This window comes from Ctenocephalides felis, unplaced genomic scaffold, assembly GCF_003426905.1.
Source record: "Ctenocephalides felis isolate EL2017-DRISC unplaced genomic scaffold, ASM342690v1 CF-g0.4_SCAFFOLD_03570, whole genome shotgun sequence".
NCBI lineage: Eukaryota > Metazoa > Arthropoda > Insecta > Siphonaptera > Pulicidae > Ctenocephalides > Ctenocephalides felis.
The window spans coordinates 14,350,170-14,377,288 of NW_020539724.1; the positions used below are offsets into that span (position 1 = coordinate 14,350,170).

The window sequence follows — 27,119 nt, forward strand, 5'->3', positions numbered from 1 at the left end:
GTTACCTCACATGATGTAATTACAAGTTCAACAATTTCGGTATGCATCAATCCATATTCAATTTGTTATGGATGCAATCTGCTGTCGATGTTTCAGTATCATTTGGTGGTAAGAGTGCACCAGATAGAAGCAATGCAGGATAGCCACGGCTATATATACGTCTCCTTTTGAAGCAATCACTTTTAATTTTGCTTCATCGCTGCATTCCAAAGGAAATTTCTTATTGTTTCAAATGAAGTATCCTAAAAAGACAAATTGTTTCTTAGTCTCAAAGTTTGATATAAGTAAATCATTTTTGGAATTACCTCTTTGCCTTTTTTTATTGGAGTTTGGAATTTTGAATCATGTCATTATCATTCTGCAAAAAAAAAATGTTCTGTATTTTTTTATCAGGTTCATTATATATTATGTCATATAAAAATAAATTATCTCACCTGATGAGGTGAGCTCGAATTGCTGTAAGAATATCTAGAATCTGTATCTTCAGAATCAGTCGCCCTCGTGCTGCAGTACCTTTAAAATTCATTTACAGTTTAAAATAAATAACTAATAAAATATTAAATTTAAAACAAGCATTTTAAATCTAATACTTACATGATTTGTTTTCATGTTGTCAGAGCATGCTCGCTGTGGAAGTATCAACTGTGTTAAATCAGTAGCCATTGGAAGCTCATGATCGTCATTAGTATTCTGAATTAAATAAAAAATGTTTAAAACAATTAATATATTTGTCCTATGTGAGTATAAGATATGTTGAATAAAATATATTGCAGTTTACAAGATAAATCAACTTCTGCTATAATACTGCAACCTGCTGAAATAGAATACAATTCCCTAGAATCAATTTTATTCTTGTTTCGATTGAATGTGTTATGAGAAATGTATGAATCAAGTTTATACAAATACAATTGAAATATAAGTATGTACAAAATATGAGCAAATTAGTATATAAATGACTTATCATTTACAGTCTAAAATAGTTAAGTTTTTATCAGCACCTTAAATTATTTACATAAACATGCACATCTAATAAATATTTATTAAGGTGGAATTTCACTAGGTTAATGTATATCATGCATATTTTGATTCTATGCATATTTTAATAGACTAGTGCATGAAAGCCTAGAATTTAGCTTATAAATGTCTATGTTTAGTTCACCATGAGTTATTTAAAGTTGATAATATGGAAATTTTACAGCCATTGCATAAATCCAACTCAAATATATAACATTTGAAAATATAATTATATATAAATACTTGAGTTTGATATATATAAGCAGTTTTTTGCATCTATTTCTTCGATATAATATAAATAATAATGTGTGGTTCATGCTAAAATTTAATGCTATGATTAGAATATTAATATGTAGCATATAAATTATTGGCATATTCAGAAAAATTGAAAATATCTACAAATTTTATTTAACAATCCTTCAAAATAAATGCGCGCCTTTTATGAAACGATATTTACATTCATAATTACAGCTTTTATTTTGAAATACGCGGAACATCAAGTTAAATACATTTTAATATGAAAATAAATTTATAATGATCTCTACTTAGCAATAAGCATGAAGAAAGCATGTGTTCAGCTACTTGCGTGCTTTATAGTCCTCCCAAGCTATTAAAAAGATTAAATATATTAAATATGTTATTATCTAAAATGCTGCAAATTAGAAAAAAATGTTAAATGATTAAAATAATAGAAAATCATGCATATTAATTAGGACTTTTACAAATCCATTAGACTATCGTTTGTTAGTGTCATTCTCGCAGTTCGATTTCTCGCGGCGGGCGGGGCTGACCTGCCTGCAGGAGGTTACGGGCGGGCGGTTGGTGCCGGCCTGGTGACATGGCAGGCGACCCAGGCGACATCAAATCGCTATTTGATCGAGGTCGTTTAGCCGAAGGCGAACGCATGCTCGCATCGTGGTTGTTTGCTGTTGATCTAAAGGAGATTCTGAACGCCTGAAAATAATAAATATTATTATAAATTTTGAATTGGATAAATTGCTAGATATAAGTCTTTTATCGTCTTACTTCATTCCGGCTAACGCGCCAACTCCTTGCCCCTGCGTTTGGCCTCCTGCGTTCATACCACCAAACCAACTCCGACATTTGCATCCCTCACCAATTTTCTGGCTAAAGGAAACAGTTCATCTCTCCTCGTCAATAAAGCTGGTGCCCTCCTGCATAATTGTGCAGCAGCCTCATTGACGCAAGCTTCGTGCAGAGTCAGAGGTCTCTCTGGTCGGCGTTTGCAATCAAAACGACCGTAGATCGCCGCGTATTGGCGGACAAGCTGCATTTTTAGCGGGTCATCTAAACATTAAAATTTATTATTACACAACTAAAGTAAATCTCTCTCTCCCTATCTCTATATATATATATATATATATATATATATATATATATATATATATATATATATACAGGGCCGGTCCTGCCTTGCATGCAATACATGCAAAAAATGCGGGCGCATGCCTTAGGGGGCGCCAAAACGAGTTTTGAAAATTAAATTTATAATTCATTATTTATATTTTTATTATTTATATAATATCTACTATACTTTATAAATTATAATAAACAATCTAACTTAAGAAGGGGCACACGGAGACACAATTAAAGAGCATATTTATTTTGCAATGTGATCTGTAGAAACAATTAATCAATTAATAACTCTGCAAAATAGTAAATAACAGCTCTGTTTATTGATTAATCTACTTATTCTATTTTTGCTTTGTTCGAAGTTAATGTGGAATCAAAAAAGAAATTATCTAGTGTTCAATCCCATAAGCGCAGACCTGCGAAAGATTAAATGAATTATTTGGCATTATTGATGAAAAATTGCGAGCTGATTTAGTTGAAACGGAACTTATTAAAAATATGAACAAATTATAATCGGGAAAATGAAAAATAGAGAGCCAGTGCTTAGAAAATGACATGTTTATTCCGAGAAATTGAATTGTAACTTTTGTTTGTGTTGCAAATGTTTTGCTTCTGATGAACTGAATTGAATGTTGAAGACATGCGTGGTTAGGGTTATGGAAATGAAACAAATATGAAAAATGGAAGCAAAATTTACTGTGAAACGAAAATCTTGAGCCTTTTTTTATATTGAGTGGTGTCTATACTCCAAATTTAATAATTTAACTATGCAGAAATAATACATATCAAATATAATTAGTTATTTTTTTCAATATAGTTCAAAAAATGTGAAAAATCTTTGCATTTTCTACTGATTTTTGGACAATACTTTTAAAATGCGTTAAAAATTTACCTTTAAAACAACAAACTGATACTCTGAATATGTCGAGAAAGCAAGGATAAATACAATTCGGCTCCTACTATATCAATAAGGAGAAGTTTACAACGCAATTTTAGATATTGTAAATGATAAAAAATTAAATTAAAATAAAATTTAAATAATCCAACATGAAATACGAGTATTATGAGTTCTAGTTTTTTTAGCTCTCTTATCATGATTTGCTCAATAGAATAAATCGCATAATAAATAAGAAACATGTTTTAAAACCCAAGTATTAATATTGCACATACGTTGAAAATAATTGAAAATTTAAAAATATTTGATTGTAATCAAGCCGCGGATCGCCTCGATCTTCTAAATAAATTTAAAATCAATGTATTTTATACGCTTTTAGATTATATCTAATTTTTACGCACTAAATCCAGAATAATTAAAAATTAATTTTTAAAAAATATGTAAATATTTATATAATTTAAATGATAAACTGGTAAAGCAGGAAAAATTAATGGGGGGGGGGGGCGCTAGAAAAAAAGTTGCATGCGGGCGCTAAGGACCCCAGGACCGGCCCTGTATATATATATATATATATATATATATAACTACTAATATTACCGTCTGGCATATCCATGATGCGTTCGAGTTCCCTACAAACACGCTTCTTGTTGTTCGGCGGTCTCGGTTCTAAGGGCGGTAAATGTCTAGCTAAGCTCTCTGCCGCTGAAGCCAGACGAGTCATTACCAGTGAGGTCAACAATGCTCCTGATGCTAATTGGCAGCTACTTATGGTTGCTGGTGATGAAGATGATGCCGAAGATACGATATCATGGGCAGCAATACCTGCTGAATAATTTTCAATATCATTTGGCCATGAAGTGAGGGATCAATTATATTTTGTGCTACAAACCTGGAGATAGAGCCTGGTACCTGGTACCGGCACTGTCCGGGCTATCGGCTGCTCCTCTTAAATTTTCCGGCGTCAAAGCATGCTGCGCAATCGGCGGCGTTGTCACTGGTGTAATATTACCTAACATAATGAAATGTATTATAATAAAATGTATAAATTGAGCATATTAAGTAAATAGTTTTATTACTACCTGTGACGATATGTGATCGATTGCTGCTGGTAGGTGCGAGCAACTCACTGGCGGTAAGAGGTCTTCGAAAAAGTTCAGGATTTTGAACCCACTCATGAAGCGCCTTTTGTAATCTTCTAACATGCAAAGGCTTACTGGCCATACCAACTAAAGCCATAATTTCTAAAAATTCTTCTTCCCCCGCATCACACAGCTGTTGTAAATCATCCCCACCTGGGAAAAAGATAAATAATTAATATTTAATTGAAAAATATAATCAAAAAACATAGATTATTACATACCCATTTCCAGAAGCGTGTCATAGTAGGCTAGTAAGCTAGCCCTTTGCATGACTCGGTACAATTGCAACTCTGCTTCGTTGTTTGGTATTGAAGTTAAAATAGCTGCAAAAAATAAACAAACGTTTATATAAAATATTTAACCAAATTTAATAAAATTATAATATAAAATTGAAACATTTCAGCCAAAATGGTAGATTCGAATATTTTAAACATATAATTTCTGAAACGGTTTTCATATATCCGTCGCCACTCAAGCCGATCGATGTTGGGCAGGTCAGGGAAAGAGATGGCGCCAAGGGTTGACGATCAGGGGGATGATATTGTTTGAGAGTCAGATGAATGGGATAAGAACTAAATATAAAGGATAAAAAATCGGTCATCGTAGTGCTGGGCAGTAAATAAAACTTCGACATAATTATATACAACTAGATTACCCGACAGACGTTGTCCTATACTTATGTTTACAATTCAAAAGTTCCATTTTTTTTAATAACCTATACTGATATTTGCCAATTAGTTAAAAATTATTATGTTTTTTTACACTACAGTCTATACCTATATACATCCACCCATATGGATCTTAAATGTACAACTGCATTAAATAAAATGATGAGATTTGCTTTTTTGAAAAACATTATAAAACATTTTTTTCTTATAATTAGTTCTTTTATCGATATCCGACGTTATTTTGAAAAAAAATGGAATTACACCACTGAGAGGAAAGTCATCCCCCCGGGAAATGGCAAAGGAGTCTAAATTATTTTCACTTTTAAACTTGGGAGTAAGATAAACCTAATTTCAAAATTTCATGCAAATGGGAGCACAGTAAAAAATTTCAGACCCAAAACGCGTTTGTATGTGAAAAAGAAATGGACTGTTTTTAGGGTTTTCTCGGCAATTATTCGATTTTTTCGCCGTAAGAACCATCCTTGGACTTCAAAGAACATTTTAAAAAAAGAATTGGCCAAATTGGTCCAGGCGTTCATAAGTTATGCGCTTACCAACACATTTTGCGATTTATTTTTATAATATAGATTTATTATAAATTTTGGAAACCTCTTGTATTTTGGAAAATAAATATTTTTTCTGTGTATTTTTTTAATTTGTTTTTCATCAACTATGCTGGTATCATTGTTGTGCGATTTATACATACTTTAATATTTTTGAGTATTCCTTGACCATCTCTTCCTTGAAATGTTTCCAAATATTATTTTACTAATTATAAAGCGAATAGAATGAAAGCTTTTCTTGACAAGTTCCTTGTTACGGTATTTTTTAATAATTATATTATTAAAACTATACTACAACTATACTATACTATGTATTTATAAATCCTTCAATTCCAAGTTGTATTATTGAACTTATTACAATTACATCAAATAAATTTCTTAGTTCTCATCTTAGATCATTATTTTGTTTTTGTCTTATCCCATGTCTTTGGCATGTTTTTATTCATATATCATCATTTGGATGTAGTTTATGAAAGGATTTTTATTTACCTACAATAACAGAATTTAATGTGAAAATTCCAAATTTTAAACATCGAATCTGATGACTTCGATATATATTTTTCTTCGATGTATTGTTGGTCATGGGTTATGAACATCTCTACGAGATGGACTTTATTTTCTTACAAAGCTTTTTGTTTCGTTCGTTTTCTGTATTTTCGTTCTCGTTCTTATTCTTCGGAAGAAAAAGCCGAAAATCGTAAAGGAGACAGGATATAAAACGCATATAGACGCAGACGCTCGGCGCCAGACCTGGAGTCGGCGAGGATGGCGAGCTTAAAGTTTTTGCAAGTTCGGAAAACAACCGTGGTCTATACGAAAATATTTAGAAATATATATTTCCTATATATATACATATATATACATATATATATATATATATATATATATATATATATACTAGCTGACCCGGCAAACGTTTTGCTAAGTAAGGTATATTCTAAACAATTTCTAGAGAATCAAAAATATTAATACTTCAATTGTATAAGGATGTGTTGTTTGAATGCTATATACAATGAGGTATTATAAAAACAATAAACCCCATTAGTTTGTCTATATTTTGTCTGGAAGTTTTATACACTTCCTATAGAAAACATGGTATAATCCAATCCAAGTCTTTTTTGGTCTTTCGACTTATTGATTATGTTTCAAGTTTTTCAGATTCTTTTTGGATTCTGGATTTTGTGTATAATTGTAAATAATACTACTGAGCTTATACAAAATTTTCAAATTTCTGCGAGGAGACATAAAAAATGAATTAAGTATTTCTTCTATAACCTGCTTTTTGAAAGGTTTCAAATAACATTCGATGAATTAAAGTAAATTTAATAAAAAGTATATATGTAAGGCAGGGCGAGGCACACAGGTCCAATTTGGCTTTGAGCAAATATAAACAATATTGTGAAAACCATAACAATTATCTCACAACAAATAACACATTTAAAACGAACAATTATCTGACTACGTTCAGTAAAACTGCCAGCTACTTCATTCTTTGTAGAAATGTGCTTTTTTGATGTCTTTCAAAAATTTGTTATCTAGAGCTTTTTACCCCTTAGACGGGGTAACTTGGAACGGCCAAGTGGCAAACAGGTTTAATGTCTTATTTTAATTTTAAAGGTATTTTACAAAATAATTACATTTTTAACTAATGCTAAAAAACTATCACCGGAAGAAAATACTTTTATTATGAATTTTCAAAGATTGTCGTTTAACTTCCAAAGCAAAGTCATAAGAATCAAGGTTATACATCTTTTTCCCTCTACTTTCAAATATTGTTGCTAAACAATGCTTAACTTAATTGGTTTTTGACACATCGGTGGTGGACTTTTTTAACCACGGACCTACATATATTACTATCTATTCTTCGATAAATTCTGGGAAATTATAACTGGGAAAATGTTATTTGACATTATGTCCCTTTGATCGATACCAAATTTAGGTTCTGAATTTGAATAACATAAATAAAAAGTAATATAATCTAGAAAATATTTCATAAATACCAATGAGTATATAATTATCCAAATGAGATCTTTCAGAGTACCGTGTTTATTCTAAATTGGGTCTCAAACGCTTCAAAATTACAAAAATGTGTAAATGTAACGTCGAGAAAACAAAATTAGCATTTAGAAGAAACTTAAAATCGGATTTCCTGCGAAAACAAACTTCTTCTTCGATAAGTTAATTGAAAATGAACCTCAGTGTCTTGAGCAAAAGCGTACAAAAGTTTTTTTTATATCAGATTCTAATCGTACAAATGTAGAAGAAGCTCGTGATGATAAAAATAAAAATTAAATGAATTATAAAAATGTGCAACGTGCGTTCTTCAGCTCGATTGTCTGGGAGAGTTCGTTATACAATGGGTTAACCGTTTTATAAAAAACGCTCAGGTGTTTTGCTTTTTTGTAAAACAAAATAAATGAAATATATGCAATGCAAATTTATTTTTATATAAAATAATATTACCACATAAATGTATATAAATAAATATATATATACAATTTGTTTTCAAATAAAACATTTCAAAAAGCACTTTTTTAATATAAATACAAACACACACATAAATATATAAATATATAAATATATAAATATATATATATATATATATATATATATATGTATATATAAATGTGTATATATTATTTTACTATGTATGTGAGTATCAGTTTTTATAACTGCGCTTTAAAATTTTAAGGGTAGTTCTATGTTAAGACACACCCTTGATCCCTTCTCGGGTTGGACAAAAATTCGGTTAGGGTTTCATTTTTTTTGTGACCCGAAATAAGGGTGAGTAACGAACTTTACACTGGTTTTTGATAAATAAATTAGGCAAGGGATTCATTGATTATATATATATATATATATATATATATATATATATATATATATATATTATTACACAACAATTTTGATAACAATCCCATAAGAACAAATCAAACTTTATGAATAAAATTAAAGACAATTACAGATTATTATTTTTAGTAATTATTGAAGAGAATTATTTAATAAGGAAAGTGAATTAGGTATTGACTTTTATTAAAAGTATAAATGTAAATAATATTATTTATTCAAACGCTTATTACAATTTAATAACCATACATTATTTTAAAAATAGGACTTATGAATCAAATATTAACTAGTTGTGTATGGCATCGTGCCTTAAGGCAAATTGCTGGAACTTCCCGTACCGTAACGAAAAGTTCGAGGAATATTAAATGTTTTCAAATAGATTATTATAAATAAATACTGTAACATTGTCTAATATTCATAAGAATTATATAAACTGAATTGCAAAGTTGAAAATATTTGTTTAAAATATATTAGACCTTAAGTCACAATTACAATTAAAATCTGAGTTATTTTCGATATATAAAAAAAATATTTTTTGAAAAAAAAATTAAAACAAAAAAAATTTTTTCTCCAAAAGCAATGATTTTGTTAAAACAAGCAGAAATTTCTTTGAATTATTTAAATCGGACGCTTAGTTCTCTCAAAAACTGCCATTTTTTGCACATTTTGCTCTGTATCTCCAAAACCGCTGGACATGCCTTTGCCAAAAACTAATAACCACTTCTCCAAATTATTACTAATTGAATGTTTTTTAGATCATTCAAATCGGATGCTCCGATCTCTCAAAATCTCGATTTCTATTTTCTGCATTCTTTGCTTCGTAATTCCGAAACGGCTGGACCTGCCTTCGCCGAAAACTAATGAGCACATCTCCCTATCAATAGGAATCGAATGTTTTTTGAAACATTCAAATCGGTTGATCCGTGCGCCCGAAAACGTGGACGAAAAATTGTATCCATACATACATACACATACACACATCCATTTTTTCTGAGGTATGCCAAAATGTTCAGAAACCTTAAAAACTTTGGACGTTTACAATAACTTACCCTAAGAGAAGTTAAAAAACAATAATAAAACTTCATATTTACAGGCCTGGTCGTAAGTATATCATCTTATATATATCCTTTATATCCCTTAAATTCTCTATAATTTTCTCGAAGCACGTATTAGATGCCCTGTCACAATTTTACGTCCATTAAAAAAATCGCTTATGCAAAATAAGTCTCAAAACTGGTCTAGCGCTCACAAAAGGGTGATTTTTTTCATCAACTTTGGGTTTTGTTAATGATATTCACGGATAATTTTTTTTGTCTTACCTTCATGATAATCCCGAACAAAAGCTAAAATATTGGAGCAAAGCTTTGTCATAAAAACAATTATTCCCATGGACTAGCACAAGCAGGCAGATGATAGTAAAATGACAATATGCAAATTTTTCGTGTACGAGTTTTTCTAATTGTCTTCGAAATTTTTTTGTTCGGACAATTTGTGCGTGTGAACTATGAGGATAAAGGATTTATTTGGGATAAGAAAAATAGTGGTGTTTAGAAATAAAAAAGTATACGTATCTATCTACTCTGCCAACCTTTAACCAAACGTTGGCTATAATCGCTTTAAAGGGTAGTTATAGTAATAGGCCGAAAATCGAAAATAAAAATATTTACATTTTTCGACGTTTTGAAGGTGTCTGAACATTTTGGCATGCCTCAAAAATGGATGTATGTGTGTGTGTGTGTTTTTGATGAACCGATCAACCGATTTGAATGGCTCAAAAAACATTCGATTCCTATTGATAGGGAGATGTGCTGATTAGTTTTTGGAGAAGACAGGTCCAGCAGTTACGGAGATAAAGAGCAAAGAGTGCAGAAAATAGAAATCGAGATTTTGAGAGAACGGAGCATCCGATTTAAATGATCTAAAAAACATTCAATTAGTAATGATTGAGAGGAATGGTTATTAGTTTTTGGCAAAGACAGGGCCAGTCATTTCGAAGATACAGAGCTAAATATACAAAAAATAGCAGTTTTTGAAAGAAATAAGCATCCGAATTGAATGATTCAAAAATCTTTCTGCTTGTGTTGACAAAACAATTGCTTTTGGAAAAAAATGTGTCATTTTTTTTGTTTTTTTGTATATTGAGAATAATTCAGATTTCAATTTTATTTGTGGTTAAAGTTTTAAAGTTCACTTATATACTTTAAATAATTAACTTTAACTTTGTAATTCAGTTTATTTAATTCTTATAAATAAGTATTAGGCAGGTATTAAGTATGAAGGCATGATGCCATATACAACTAGTTTGATTTTTTTTATACTGATGATGAATGAAACCAAGTAACTGATTAATAACATACAGTAAAACCTCGTTAAGACTTTTATGCTTAATACGATTTCTACGACGATAGTTTCTGCACTTTGAAATATATTGTTCCTATCTCGTATACGCTTTCTCGCAAAAAATGCATTTTTGATCCCATCTTTATTTTATATATTTAAAAATGCAGTCAGTTTTTCTACATATATAAATGCAATAGTAAATTTAAAAATAAAAAAAAATAATTTAATTCCATAAAATCATATCCATAGAATTATTTACTGCAATTTTTGAAATTTTACATGGGTGGTGTATTTATAACTTTATCTATTAATGAATTACACAATGAAATTATATATTATATATTGTAATCATTCCTATTCAGACATATGCATATGTAAATTCATACAGACACATAAAAGTAAAGGGTTGTGGGACAGCTGACATTCGGCATTTTTTTTGTTAACCATCTTCATGGTCAGAAAGTGAAAGGGTTGCGCGCGGTTTATGTAAATGAAAATGCAACCCGTTGATGAGCGTATATAATATGGAATTATATATATATATATATATATATATATATATATATATATATGTGTGTGTGTGTGTATATTAGGGTGGCCCTTAATATGAACATTTTCCAATTTTCTTGCTCCCGTAGGCTCAAATGGTTCCAAATTGATAAAAAACAACTCTCTGAATGTTTTAGTTAGCTCTTAATATTAACGTTTAGATAGAGTGCAATTCAATCAAAGTTTTGTATGGAAATAGCACGAATTTTTTTTTTTAAATTCTGCAAAGCGTCGAATTTTCAATTAAAAATGACACGAATTCTCACTTTTAATTCATTTGTAGCTAAATTATACCTAAAATTTTTTTTTTACTTTTCACAATTTTCTCCATGCTATTTCCATACGAAGTTTGATTGTCCCAAACGAAGTAAACTGTCCCAAAGGTAACTCTCAATTGAATCATTAGATATTTACTATTGCCGGCCAGTTAACTAAATTTTTTATTACCCCCATCAGTTAAACTTTTATTTCTTATATGAGGATGTAGTATGCGTTATTAATTCTGTGACCGTTTGTCTTTGCATATGTCCGTCCAAAAAAACTGCCCCAGGCTTAACCCTTCCGGTCTTCTGTATTTATTGAGTCTTGGATTACAATTATATTTTTTTCATGAATTTTATTTCAGCTTTTTATATCGGACATGTGTTCTGTTGGCTCGCCGCCCCGCCAGGACTATTACTTACGTCAGGCGACCGACCGATATTCAAATGAAAGGGTTGAGGGTACTCACAGGGGAGGAGAACATTGGGAGAATCGTTACTGGCTTTAATTAGTGATAGGAATTTGAATTTTATAAATTTTTGAAGTAAAACTTCTTTAGGCGCGACTAGGGCGAAAATCCGTACAAATGCAACGGAAGTGCGTTACGGCAGATAAGATAAGATAAGAGTCGAGTGCCAATGATTCGTCATTCGCTCTCGATGATATCATTTCTTTACGGGTCGATTGTGATTAGCCGCCGCGTATGTGAATAGAGATCTGTCGTTGTATGCGTACCGGCGTCAACGTTGTATGCGTACCGATATCAACATAAAAATCTGCATAGATAAATAAATTTAAAGTTACATCGTAGTACAAATCTTGATTTAATGCAAAATGCCTGAATCAGAAGAATATTTTACACTGTTCCCTAATATTTTAGCCTGTTCCTTAGAAATTATTTCTATATTATTCGTCGTTTCTATTAAACTTTGAAGTTATTAAAATTGAAAATATTTTTTAGACAAGACAGATATTACAGCTTTTCAGAGAAAGAGATTATATCGCCAACGAAAAAGTAAAAAAAAAACACCATCAGTCATTGAATGTATGTTAATTTTAATTACATGAAGTTCACAATTATTACATTATGAGTGAAGTTGCGAAAACAATATTTTCTTAGGCGTTGTTTAACATAATCCACTGTGTGAACGAATATTATAGAATTTATTAATCAGCAATTACTTAATTTCTCTAATAAAGGTTCATTTCTAAATGCTTATTACAATGACAAACCGATCATCTCATATTTGAAGTATGACTTTAATTACATTATTGTTTTTAAATATTATACATATTTTTAATGCTATTATAAATATATAATTTATAATTTATCATTATATAAAAGTGTATAATGGTTGACACTAATAAATATGTACATCACGAGAGTTACCATATTACTAATAAACATTATTCAAAATTGTTATATGATGTATTTATTTTTACTTATATGCCATCTCGTACAATAGCAAATAAGTTTTACTTCAATCGCGTGTGAACCTTACGCGCACTCTTTTTTTATAAAGATTTTCCAGGAAACGTTGTTTAGCCATAAAAATATTTTTAGAAAAAAAAAAATCTTAATGGTCAACCCTAATGGAACAAAAATTTCTGGACAGCTTTTTTAATATGACTGATAATTTTAACATTATCAACCTTAGCTAAGACGACATTTTTCATTTATTATTTTTAATATATTATAAATCGTCAGTTGTATAACTCTTTGTATCAATTCGAACAACAAAATAAATCTTTTTCCGTTTTAACTTTCTCACTTTTTTCAGAAGACAAACTCTTTTGTATCGCCACGATTGCATCGACTTTCACATGAGCTTTTTTATAAAACTCATGACAAAAAATGATAGTGGTCCAGAACGTACCTGTTTTTTTTTTCAAAAGTAATTTCGAAAACAAAATCTTGTTAGTCGTTTTATTCATATCTTTTGTATGCAGATGAGATTGCTTACTTGCAACCCTTCAAGGGCCATTTACCGAAATAAAAAAATATTTTCTCATAAGGAGAAAAAACTAGTATTTACTGAAAAAATATAAAAAATATAAATGGTTAAAAATGTTTGAAATAAATTGGTAACAGTTTCTAACAATTGCACGTATTATGCAAAGCCATACATTAAATTTCGTTAATTATGTAAAACATATAATCTAAGAAATATACCTAAATGGAAAAAAATATATGAAATATTAAATTTTATCTTAATATTGTCTTTTATATAGAGCGCAATTCAATCAAAGATTTGTATGGAAATAGCATGAAAAAATTTACAAAAATTTTGTAGAGCGTCAAATTTTCATAAAAAATAACACGAATTTTCACTTTATTTGTCGCTAAATTATAGCTAAAAATTTTTTTTTTTAATTTTCAAAAATTTTTTCATGCTTTTTCCATACGAAGTTTGATTGAATTGCGCTCTATCTAAAAGTTAATATTAAAAGCTAAAACTTTCAGAGAATTGTTTTTTATTAATTTGAAACCATTTGAGCCCTTGGGAGCAGGGAAATTCAGAAACGTCCATATTAAGGACCACCCTAATATATATACGTGTGGAACCTACAATACGAATCGTCTAAAATTTCCATAAACTTCTACCTAACTTATATTTTTTGTTATAATAATTGCTCCAAAAAAAAACAACCATCATCTATCTATCTATCCATCCCTTGACCCCTAGCACAACGTTTGATAAATATTAATATTTTTGAGGGTAGTTTCTTCCCGACCCAAAAAGTAATTGCGATTGCTTAAAAATATACTTAAACAAAAAAAACGTAGAAAAAAGTATTTTAACGAAAGGTGGTTATGTATTCAAATCAACAGATGAGTTTAACTTACACTTTTTACTTACAGTCAACCCTTTCACTAACAAAGAAACTTTTTTTTGGTATCTTATGCCGTTTGAGTATCCCACGACAAATGACTAGTAAGGCTGGATAGGGGTTGAAGAAATTATATTTGGAAAATTGTTATGATTAGAAATTATTTATAATAAATAATAAAAAAAATTGTTACTATTTTTGAGATGCACTTCAACTTCGGACGCTTGAACTTTTTTCAAAATCGTTTAATGAAACACGTGGTTTCAAATATAAAATTTCGGGCAAAATAATGGATATAACACTAGATAATAATATATTTAAAAAAAACGCATATCACAAAAAATAAAAAGTGATACCATCATTTTTAACTTCCCGTAATGTAATCGTCCAAAAATCGAAATTGAAAATTTTTGTATTTCTCGACGTTTTGAAGGTTTCTGAACATTTTGGCATACCTCAGAAAAAATGGATGTGAGTGTGCGTGTAAAAAAAACTACAGCAGCAGTTTAATAACTGCGATTTTTTTAATTTTATCAAATATACCTTTTTGTAATGAAAACTATTTATAAACAAATGACTTACATAATCAAAATACGTAGAAATTAGCAGATTGTTATAAAAACATAAAAACGATATTTAAAATATTAACAATTAATATTTGTTTTTTTAAATATAAATATAGATTTTGTTCATAATAAAATACCATGCTATATAACAATTATTTATTAATAAAATTTAATTAAATTGCATATAGTTTCAATTTGATAAATAGATAATTACTAATTGTTTAAATAATATTGTTGTTATTAAATACCTCTTATTATATCTTTTATTTATTTTTCTCACGATTTTGATACATCTCCTAAAATATGAATATGATTTCATAACTACACAGGGGTCAGTTTTTTTCACTAATCTAAAAGTACATCCATAATTTTTTTCGTGGGTATTTCACCCCGTTAAGGTGCTAAGTTTTTTTTACACTTTGATTTTTTGTTTTAGAAAAGAAATCATAAGGGTGAGATAGTACAGAGCTCATCTGCATATGAGGTACCCATCATTAAAATGAATCTATTTTTTTAATATTGTTCTAAAAAAATTAAGTATGTACATAGAAATTCCGTGAGAAAATTGTGAGAAGACATTGGAAATTAGAGTTAAGAAAATTATTAGCAGAAATTCGATTACTTTGAATACTAATAACATTAAAGATAGAAGTTGATAAAGTTTCAGAACATTTAAATAATTTATTTGCAGAAAATGATTTTTAATAGTGATATTGATTGATCAAATATTAATAAAATAAAATTAATAATAATAAACAAATATTTAAACAAATTATATATCATTTTCAATGGTATGGTTTTTCATATAAGATTTGCTTTTAAACTGTCTTCATTCTGATAAATGTATATTTGCAACAACAAATTCACTATTATTTACTGATATTTAAAATATTATTTCCCAATAATTGACATTGACATAAAATATGCAAAATAGTTATTTCAAAACAATTATTTATATTTATATTTTTCAATAACCTCACATGACTCGGAAGTTTTTTTTACAGATGACTCAAAATAAAAACGATGCACCCTATAACAGGTATACGGCTGTAAGGTGTATTTTTTCAAGGCGCGGGGTCGTTTTTTTCGAGATACCATCCCCTAATCTCCAACCCTTTTTTGTCTAATGACCGTTTGATCAGCGGTGCTTAAATATCAAGGGTCATAGTTTTTTACTTTAGACTTTCGATTTTTTTCATTGTTTAGCATATGTGCATAATTAACAAGCCAGATAAACTTGTATGCACTACTTGTATTGAATACTGAAGATATATTTCGATTTTTTTTTTTAGGATGAGTTCAGAAAAAATAATTAGGAAGATGTTGGATAGATTTTCTCATGCCGCGGGTATTATGGATTTTCTTTTTTTTTCTAGTTGATTGTTAAAATTTGCATAATGTAGAATAAAGACTTTGAACCGTTCATTTCACACGTTTTTATTATCGATGACTATTTATTAATAACGGATAACATTAAATACAGTAAAACCCGTTAAGACGATTTCCCAGGAACCGAACAAAAAAGTCTTATGTGGGAAAGCGTATTACGCGGGGTAAGTAAAATATGTTTCAAATGTTGTAAAGTGGCGTATTATGCGAGAAACATTATTAGGCCTAATTGTCTTAACAGGGTTCTACTTCATCAATTGTTTTTTTTTAGGTATTTTTAACTTCCCGTACTGTAATCGTCCAAAAATCGAAATTGAATTTTTTTACATTTCTTCACGTTTTGAAGGTTTCTGAACATTTTGGCATATCTCAGAAAAAATGAATGTGTGTGTGTATGTATGTATGGATACAATTTTTCGTTCACTTTTTCGGGCGCACGGATCAACCGATTTGAATGATTCAAAAAACATTCGATTCCTATTGATAGGAAGATGTGCTGATTAGTTTTTGGCAAAGGCAACAAAATTAACCTATTTAAAAAATTCAATATTCCTCGAATATTTAATTACGGTATGCGAAGTTCCAGCAATTTGCCTTAAGGCACGATTACATTCACCACTAGTTTATTTTCAAATTGATTTTCCATAATTGTGCAAAATAATTTAAAATAAAAAACAACCAAACTGTAAATTTTAATTCAATTAATAATCTTTTTTTTTAACATTCAACTTTTCTAATATTAAAAATTTGCTTCACACTTTTTCAAACTGAAATTATTATATTAAAATAATAAGATAAAAATTGTATATATTGAAAATGATAAGATACAAAGGGCATTTAATTAGGGTAATAATTTTACAACTAAATTAATCATTGTACTATATAAATTGAATTGAATGAAGGGATTAAAAAAATGACAATAAAAATATATTCTATATTACGAATGTAAAAAATATTAAACTAATGATTAAGTAAATCTGAGAGTACAGTTCAGTAAATATAACTAAAAAAGAAAAATCCAGCAAAATTTAATATATTTTTGTTTCCATTTATATATATATATATATATATATATATATATATATATATATATATATATATATATATATATATATTTGTGTGTCCTTTACTTCCCTAGGGTTACCTATAGGGGTAGTTCTTTAGGGCAGTACTTTGTATGAATACAATGAGCAGGAACTAAATACAGCACATTGCAATTTAAGTACAATACTACTCGATCAAAAAATAAAATTTGAATTTAAAAAAAATGCTTAGGGTCTTTTTCACCAATCGCCATCGACAAATTTAGACCCTGCGAACAAGGGGTGTGTTTTGAAAAATGATTCTTAGGGTAATGGAAATACAACGTAGATTTGTTAGAAATAATTGAACCTTTGTAGCAAAGCATGTAAGTAAATTTATATAAACTACAAATATTTTCATAATAAATTTATATATATATTTTATGAAAAAGATAACGTTTATTTGCGCGATAACGTTTTTTATATGTTTTTTATATCATAATAATTTTAAAATTTATTATCTTCAAAGCAAAAAACCTCCAACAATAAAATAATCATTCCTTCTTGGCAGATGTTTTCACCCTTGCCTTCATTTGAATTAAATATTCATAAATAATGTTTTATATTTTGACTTTTATCAAAATCTTACCGCTATTCTTTACTTCATAAAGCACAAAAGCAATACTTTTATAATTCCAAAATGAAGATCAAAGAAAAAAGATTAAAATCCTTTTGATAAATGGATCTCTTTATGAGTTCAAGCAAATAATCCTTTGAATTAAATTTGTTTGCGGTTGAAAGAGATAAAAAAAAATATAAAAAGACGTTTTGAATAGAGATTGTATGTGTTAAATTATAATATTTTGATATTAGACAATAATTATTAAAAATATGAATAAAAATAGTTATTAATTCTAAACTAAGCGGTTGTATTTATCAACAATTCTAAAGCGTTTGTTAAAAGACGTATCTTATCCGGTTTTACTAAAATTTCGAACAAAATTTCTTAAGTTGTTTTATTTTCACATTTTTCAATAAAGAGTTCCCTAAAAAATTTCTAGACTTAATGATGGTTTCAATTAGAAAATTAAATATTAATGCATATGTATATATCAGTAAATTGTATATACACTTAAATACGTTTTTTTGTATTCCCAAATGTTTTTTGCTAATTAACTCTCGAGAATATATATCTAATATATAAATATAGATATCCGTAATATAAGAATAAAAACATCCAACAGTCTGGAATGCACAAAAAACATATATATTATTATTGTTAATTAAACTCGCTGCTAAAAAAAATATGACTGCATCTATATAAGTATACTAGCTGACCCGGCAAACTCTGTTTTGCTAAGTAAGGTATATTCTAAACAATTTCTAGAGAATCAAAAATAATAATACTTTAAGTGTATAAGGATTGTGTTTGAATGCGATATACAATGAGGTATTATAAAAACAATAAACCCCATTAGTTTGTTTATATTTTGTCAATACAATCAAACTGGAAGTTTTATACACTTTCTATAGAAATCATGGTATAATCCAATCCAAGTCTTTTTTGGTCTTTCGACTTATTGAATACATTTCAAGTTCTTCAGATTCTTTTTGGATTCTGGATTTTGTGTATAATTACAAATAATACTACTGAACTTATAAAAAAATTTCAAATTTCTGCGAGGAGAGATAGACAATGAATTAAGTATTTCTTCTTTGACCTGCTTTTTGAAAAGTTTCAAGTAACATTCGATGAATTAAAGTAAATTTAACAAGAAGTATAATGTAGAGCAGGGCGATGCACAAAGATTCAAATTCACTTTGAGCAAATATTAATTATATTATAAAAATCAAACCAATTATATCATAACAAATAACACATTTCAAATTAACAATTACCTAACTGCGTTCAGTAAAACTGCCAGTTTCTTCATCATTGTAGAAATGTGCTTTTTTGCTGTCTTTCAAAAAAAAATTATTTTGACCTTTTTACCCTATAGGCGGAGTAACTTGCAACGGCCAGGTGGCAAACAAGTTCAATGTCTTATTTTAATTTTAAAGGTATTATACAAAATAATTACAATTTTAACTAATGCCAAAAACTACCAACTGAAGAAAATACTTTTATTATGGATTACACTTTCAATTTTATAATATAATATTTTATAATATTTGCTCAAAGTCAAATTGAATCTATGTGCCTCGCACTGCTCTACATATTTACTTTTTATTAAATTTAGTTTAATTCATCGAATGTTACTTGAAACTTTTCGAAAAGCAGGTCAATACTTAATTCATTTTCTCTCCTCGCAGAAATTTGAAAAATTTTATAAGTTCAGTAGTATTATTTACAATTATACACAAAATCCAGAGTCCAAATACAATCTGAAAAACTTGAAATTTAATCAATAAGTCGAAAGACCAAAAAAGACTTGGATTGGATTATACCATGCTCTATAGAAACAGTATAAAACTTGCAGTTTGATTTTATTGACAAAATAAAGACAAACTAATGGGGTTTATAATATCTCACTGTATATAGCATTCAAACAATACATCCTTATACACTTAAAGTATTAATATTTTTGATACTCTAGAAATTGTTTAGAATATACCTTACTTAGCAACACGTTTGCCGGGTCAGCTAGTATATATAAAGTAACATTGAATTCATAAGATTATTTCTATACTTATAACTTAAAAATTCATAACTTCGTTAGATATAATAGGGATTTTGAATAGAAAAGTGTCCAACCAGTCATTTTGACTAGCGTGGTATATCTAGTGTTAGGGCAAGAGCTTAAATGAAACAAGAATTTATATCATCTGGTATTTTAAACAACAGATTGATCAGTGCATATTTTAAAATATTAAGAAATTCGATATTTATATTACTATTACCACCATTGCTATCAAGAGATTGAACACAGACTTCGATTACGAAATTACATTAACATTAATCAATAAAAAAATCATGTAAAAAACTCTAGTTTTTTTTCTATCCTACTATCTCGTATTTATATAATCAGCCTCACATACACAATCGCATGTGTGATGAAACTGGAAAGCTCGTCAATATAAAAACAAGTATATACGTAAGTTTTTTACCGTCCGTCTGCAATACGCCGTATTTAAATCATTCTCGTTGCGCAGCTCTCCGGCTGCGGTAAAAAATTTCAAAGTTTTTACCGCACGAGAGTAAAATTTACCGCCGTCTTTAGATGGAGAAGAAAAAGGTACTTTATATGGCATGTGAGGAACATTTTGTGGAATCGAACTTAACAGACAAACTACTTAAATAATCATAAACCTTATTCAAAAATATATGAAAATCAATTAATTATAGCCGAGAATGTAGGTAATGTTAATATACTTGTAAAGAAAAGTTGACTTATTTCTGGATTTCATTCTAGAACCGAAAAAAATAACTAGTAGGGTGCATAGCATCGTGCCTTAAGGCAAATTTCTGGAACTTCCCGTACCAAAAACTATTTTTTTTTAAAAGATTAACATCTTTGAAAAAAATGTTTTCTTTATTTTGAAATATTTTGGAAATTTTGAACTTTTTTTCAATGCAATCGTACTGCTTTACATAGAGACAAAATATTGAAGCGCGAAAGCGCCGCGACGCCTTTTACGTCGTTTACGCGTCTAACGCATAAACATTGGTACGGAACCCATAGGAATGTAAGCAAAATTTATACTTATTGTTAAAATCTCTATAAAATATCTGATAATTTGATGTCTAATGATCATTTTTGACCGACAAATGGCATTTTTTTTACTTTTATCACTAGATCTCCGAAACCTAGAAGGCTAGACCTGCCTTCTTGAAAATTTTATCAAATCTTCATCTTTTGAATACAACTAAAATGTTTTCTGAATTATTAAAATCGGACACTCCGTTCTCTTAAAAACTGAGTTACCGTTTGTGGCACTTTTTGCCCCGTATCTTTGAAACGGCTAGACCTGCTTATGCATAGCTGCATTTAAATTGAAATTGGCCGATTTTTTGGCCTATTTCAGAAAGGCCAATGAATATTACAAAAATCACTTTTATTATTTTGAAAAAGCAAAAAATTTAAAAAAAGTATTTGAGCTGTTAATAAAACATCTCAACAAAATATTTGATTCATTTCACTTTAAACATTATTGGGACACATAATATAAACATATTTATCAACCAATATGTGTCTATAAATTTATGTATATGAATGTTTGAGCGTGCAAAATTTTCTTTAATAATTTCCTGTACTTCTTAACTTTAAGTTTTTTTAATTTTTCGATTTGTGCATTTTAATAGCGTTTGCTCTGGCAACAGTTTTTCTCGTTCGAAAAGACCGAGTAATCACTTTTTATTGAAGATATATAAGAAATTCAAATTACGAATGTTTGTAAAAAGTTCCAACCGTAATATTGGTCGTAGCAAGAAGAAATTGGTTACAATATAAAAAATTGAGAAACTAAACCTCATATAGATTACTTTTTGGATAATGTATTTAATTTTCGATGGTAACAATTTTATCTATCAACTTATTGTCATACAAAAATTTCATATATTCAGTGGGGCGTCAAACCTTATGACAATCAGTTGATAAATTAAATTATTGCCATCCAAAATAAAACATATTTTCCAAAAACTAATTAATAATTTGATAAAATGTTTTTCTCAGATAATTTTTACAATAATAAGACTGATGAGAGAATCACGGTCCCAAAATTTTATGAAATTAAGTTAAATAAATAGTTCGCTCTAGTCACCCAGTAAACACCGAGCGGCGGTAGCAATCTGAAATCCACATTGATTATATATTGGTGTCACAGCACTGAAGGCACGCTTGTGGATTTCAGGTTGCTGCCGACGCTAACATCACACGGTGTTTTCTTGGCATATTACAAAATTCTGAAAACACACACACTTCATACAATGTGTGTATCTATATATTTTTGCTATAGATAACCATTTTTTCTTAACACCTTTTCATAACAGATTTTTTTCATTAAACTACTTATCAAATTCGACTTACTTGTACTATTTGCATTCCTGCTAGTGATCTTTCCTGGTGCAGCTGGGTTTGGTTGTCCTAGTGTTCCGTGCGCCGCATTTGACGGCGTGACCTCACGCGAAACGATGTCTGGTGTCGTGGTCCTGGACGACGCTTCAGTCGCCTCCTCCATATCGATCACGGAACAGCACATCAAATATAATTTGATTATTTACCTAAAGTTTGAAAATATAATATTAATTAAACTGTTAAAGTTTGTAGTATAGTATAAATAAAATAAAGGTACCAATATCTCAAAAAAAGTGCGCGTAAGGTTCACACGCGATTGAAGTAAAACTTATTTGCTACTGCACAAGATGGCATTTAATTAAAAATAAATACATCATATAACAATTTTGAATAATGTTTATTAGTAATATGGTAACACTTGTGATGCACACCCATTATACATACATATTTATATAATGATATATTATAATATTATATATTTATAATAGCATTAAAAATATGTATGATATTTAAAGACAATATTGTAATTAAAGTCATACTTCAAAAATGACATGATCGGTTTGTCATTGTAATTAGCATTTGGAAATGAACTTTCATTAGAGAAATAAAGTAATTGCTGATTAATGAATTCTATAATATTCGTTCACACTGTGGATTATGTTAAACAACGCCTAAACAAATATTGTTTTTGCAACTTCACTCATCGTGTAATTGTGTTTGAAGAACTTCATGTAATTAAAATTAACAAACATTCATTGACTGCTTGTATTTTTTTTACTTTTTCGCTGGCGATATAATCTAATTCTTTGAACAGCAGTAATATCTGTCCTGCCTAAAAAATATTTTCCATTTTAATAACTTCAAAGATTTATAGAAACTACGAATAATATAGAAGTAATTTTCCATCAAAGAACTTACGTATAGTACACGGCACAAATGTTTAATTTGTTTCATTATTTTCAAGGAACAGGGTGAAATATTCTTCTGATTCAGGCATTTTCATTAAATCAAGATTTGTACTACGATGTAACTTTAACATGTTTAATTATTTATGCCGTTAACTAATCACAATCGACCCGTATAGATTTCATCGAAAGCGAATGACGTAAAGTCCGGACGTAACGATATTTCCGTTGCATTTGTACGGATTTACACCCTAGTCGCGCCTAAATAAGTTTTACTTCAACGAGTAAAGTTACTAGTTTCATAACTACAATATCTGAAAGTAGATAGAAAAATAAGTATTTGAGCCAAAATTTAACTTTTTGTCGCAGTGCTCCCAAAAACATATTTAAAATCGTGTGTAAATCAATATATACATTATTATAATGTATTACTAATTTCAAATAAACCGAGTTTATATATAAATTCATAATCGTGTAAAAATCAATATATACATTATTATTCTTGAGTGTTAATTTGCAGCCAATCGTCGAAATAAAAGAACAATAAATAATGAACTATTTATTTATATACAGTTCTGTGATTATTTAAAATTTATAAATAAATTGTTCATTATTTATTGTTTTTTTATTTCTATGATTGTCTCCAAATTATATATACAGGTTGTTTTAATATATTGTGGAACTAAAATAAAAATAAATGTATGAAATATAATACATGACTGTTAATTATGTTGAAAGTAGATGCTAAAAATTATGGCTCTGCTATGTTTATGCATATATGTTCCTATATGTAATAAATATTCTATGTGCCATCTATGTATTATTTAACATGGTGTATGTGACTTCATAATATAATCAACAGTCTATTGTTTTATCTTATGTAAATGTGTTTTACTTCAATATAAGTTTAATGATTTATTATAAATGGTGCTGTTTAATTATAAATATTTAATGAATATAAAACCTCGAAAAGCCACTTATATCTAGTCAAAAATACGTCTCTTAAATATTTACCAATACATTACATTAGTCATTTAATCCGCCCCCCAATTCATTTCCTCCAGCGCGCCAATGCTCATCGTAATTACGGCCATTTTTTATCGGTACATGAATCCACGTAAAAGTTATTATAGTTATGTTTTTTTCAGTCGTTTGGTCGGTTGCGTTGCGAATAACATTTCTTATTTACGAATTATCCACAGTGCAAGTTTTTGTCTGAGTCTCTCTCATAATAATTAAAGCGTTTTTGCACTAGGTGATTTTTTGCGCCGCAAAGAACTCTGTTAGTACATTCGCGGTAAAACGACTTGTGGCGGATTGTCATTTCGACACAATATTACAGTTAAGAAATAACAGACATATTGATGCATATATGTATAAAGATAATTGACAACAAATTTTGCATTCTAATAAAACAAATATGTAAACGTTAATCTATCATCAAAATGTGTAATGTGATGTACAAATCAAAGTATAAATAAAGTGCAAAGTGTTAATACAAATATATTTTGTATTACTACAACTAAATACAAATCATTTTCATTCAATTCAATATTTTTTAATTTCAAAAACTTTTTTTTGGCATTTCATTATTCCGGCGTGTTGGAAAAACTGACCTACATTCTATTGTGCCGTCACCTCGACAAATATAGTGTGACCAATTTTTACATTCGCGTCATTAAATCGAAAATTAAAATTGTTCCACAAAAACTTGAATATATAGGCAAAAAATAGTTTGTATTTGTAAAGTATTAGGTACTTTCATTATTTCAATACATTTAAATAATAAGCATTGGCGGTTGCAACGTCCTCTCACAAGAGTCAAAAATATTATCTATAACACTATAATAAAATCATGCCGAAACTTACAGTTTTACTTAAATAACTAAATATTAACCTTATTTTGAATAATCAAAATATTACTCCAACTTTTTGAAGTAAAACTTTTTTAGGCGCGATTAGGGTGTGAATCCGTACAAATGCAACGGAAGTCCGTTACGCCCAAACAGTTCGTCATTCGCTCTCGATTACATTATTTCTATACGAGTCGATTGTGATTAGTCGTCGTGTATGTGAATAGAGATCTGTTACCGGCATCAACGTTGTATGCGTACCGATATCGACAAGGAAATCAGCCTAGATAAATGAACATTTTAAGGTTACGTCGTAGTACAAATCTTGATTTAATGAAAAAAATCCTGAATAAGAAGAATATTTTATCCTCTGCCTTGAAAATAATAAAACAAATTAAACATTTGGGCGGTGTACTAAACGCAAGTTTATTGATTAGAAATTATTTCTATATTATTCGTAGTTTCTATAAATTCTTGAAGATATTAAAATGGAAATATTTTTTAGGCAAGACAGATATTACAGTTGTTCGAAGAATGAGATTATATCGCCAGCGAAAAAGTAAAAAAAATACAAGCAGTCGATTAATGTATGTAAATTTTAATTACATGAAGTTCTTCGAACACAAATTACATGATGAGTGAAGTTGCGAAAACAATATTTATTTAGGCGTTGTTTAACATAATTTACTGTGTGAACGAATATTATAGAATTAATTAATCAGCAATTGCTTCATTTCTCTAATAAAGACTAAAGTCGTAAATGCTAATTACAATGACAAACCGATTATGTCATATTAAAAGTATGACTTTAATTACATTACATGATGTATTTATTTTTACTTAACTTAAATTTGCTACTATGAACAGCAGCAAATAAGTTTTACTTCAATCGCGTGTGAACCTTACGCGCACTCTTTTTTTGTAGATTATATTTGAAACTAATACTTTTCAATAATTTTACAATTAGAAATGTTTAAGATTTTATAACTGCAATTAAATATAAAATAGCACTGTATAATTATAAATATATTTTGAATTAATTGCAATTTTTTTAATAAAAAGTTAATTCAAATAAAAAAACTGCAACTTCATTAACACTTTGACGTAATTTTAATTAGTTTCGTAGTTCATAACATAAATACAGCGTTACCAATTTCAAACATCCGCGCATTCGCGCCATTAAATCGAAAATTAATGTACTTTCATTATTTCAATAAATTCATATTATTTAAATAACATGCATTCGTATTATTTAAATAATAGACCGTAAGTGATTACCAAATTATACTAGATAGCCGTAGTGAAGTTGCTAGCGCTTGGTGAGCGCGATTTTTAAAAATTTAAATTTAACCCGCTTTATTTAAATTAAATAAAAAATGGTAACCTAATTTTTAATTGATTCATAGTTCATATCGAAAATAACATGTCTTGTCTTTATTTTCATTAGTTCAATCCATTCTTATTACAAAAATAATATACATTCACAGTTGTAACGAGTAACGACAAAACCTAAAAATATCACACCCAATATAAAGTAGGTTTAATCAACATAAAGTAGGTTTAAGGTATTATTGTGGCTTAAGATAATGATGTATTTCTAGGCCATTAGGCTGAAATAAATAAATGATAATAATATCACACCCATATGCTAGAGAAAACATGCAAATAAATAGTAAAATTACATTTGAACTTATACTTTTACATGAACAACTTTATGTACCTTATTTTGGAAGATCAAAATGATTATTCCCCAAATTTCACTAACATTAAAACTCCCTCCGATTCTTTTAAGTTCGCCTTTGAACAATTAACTAGTAACTGACACTTTTTAATAGTTTTTCCAAAATCTGTGCAATTAAAATTGCCCTAAGATTTTGTTGAATCTGA

At 28.8% G+C, this 27,119-nt stretch overlaps 1 protein-coding gene across 1 annotated transcript; it reads right to left on the reverse strand.

Annotated features, from left to right (window-relative positions):
* Positions 1-319: 319 nt before the first annotated feature.
* Positions 320-27,119, reverse strand: LOC113383420 (NGFI-A-binding protein homolog). Its single transcript, XM_026621688.1, is given in 11 exon segments — positions 320-358; positions 435-533; positions 595-690; positions 1,810-1,968; positions 2,099-2,322; positions 3,881-4,105; positions 4,173-4,292; positions 4,363-4,575; positions 4,644-4,745; positions 22,487-22,680; positions 26,953-27,119. Coding segments are annotated over 10 exon segments (1,449 nt in total). The 5' UTR covers positions 22,659-22,680; positions 26,953-27,119.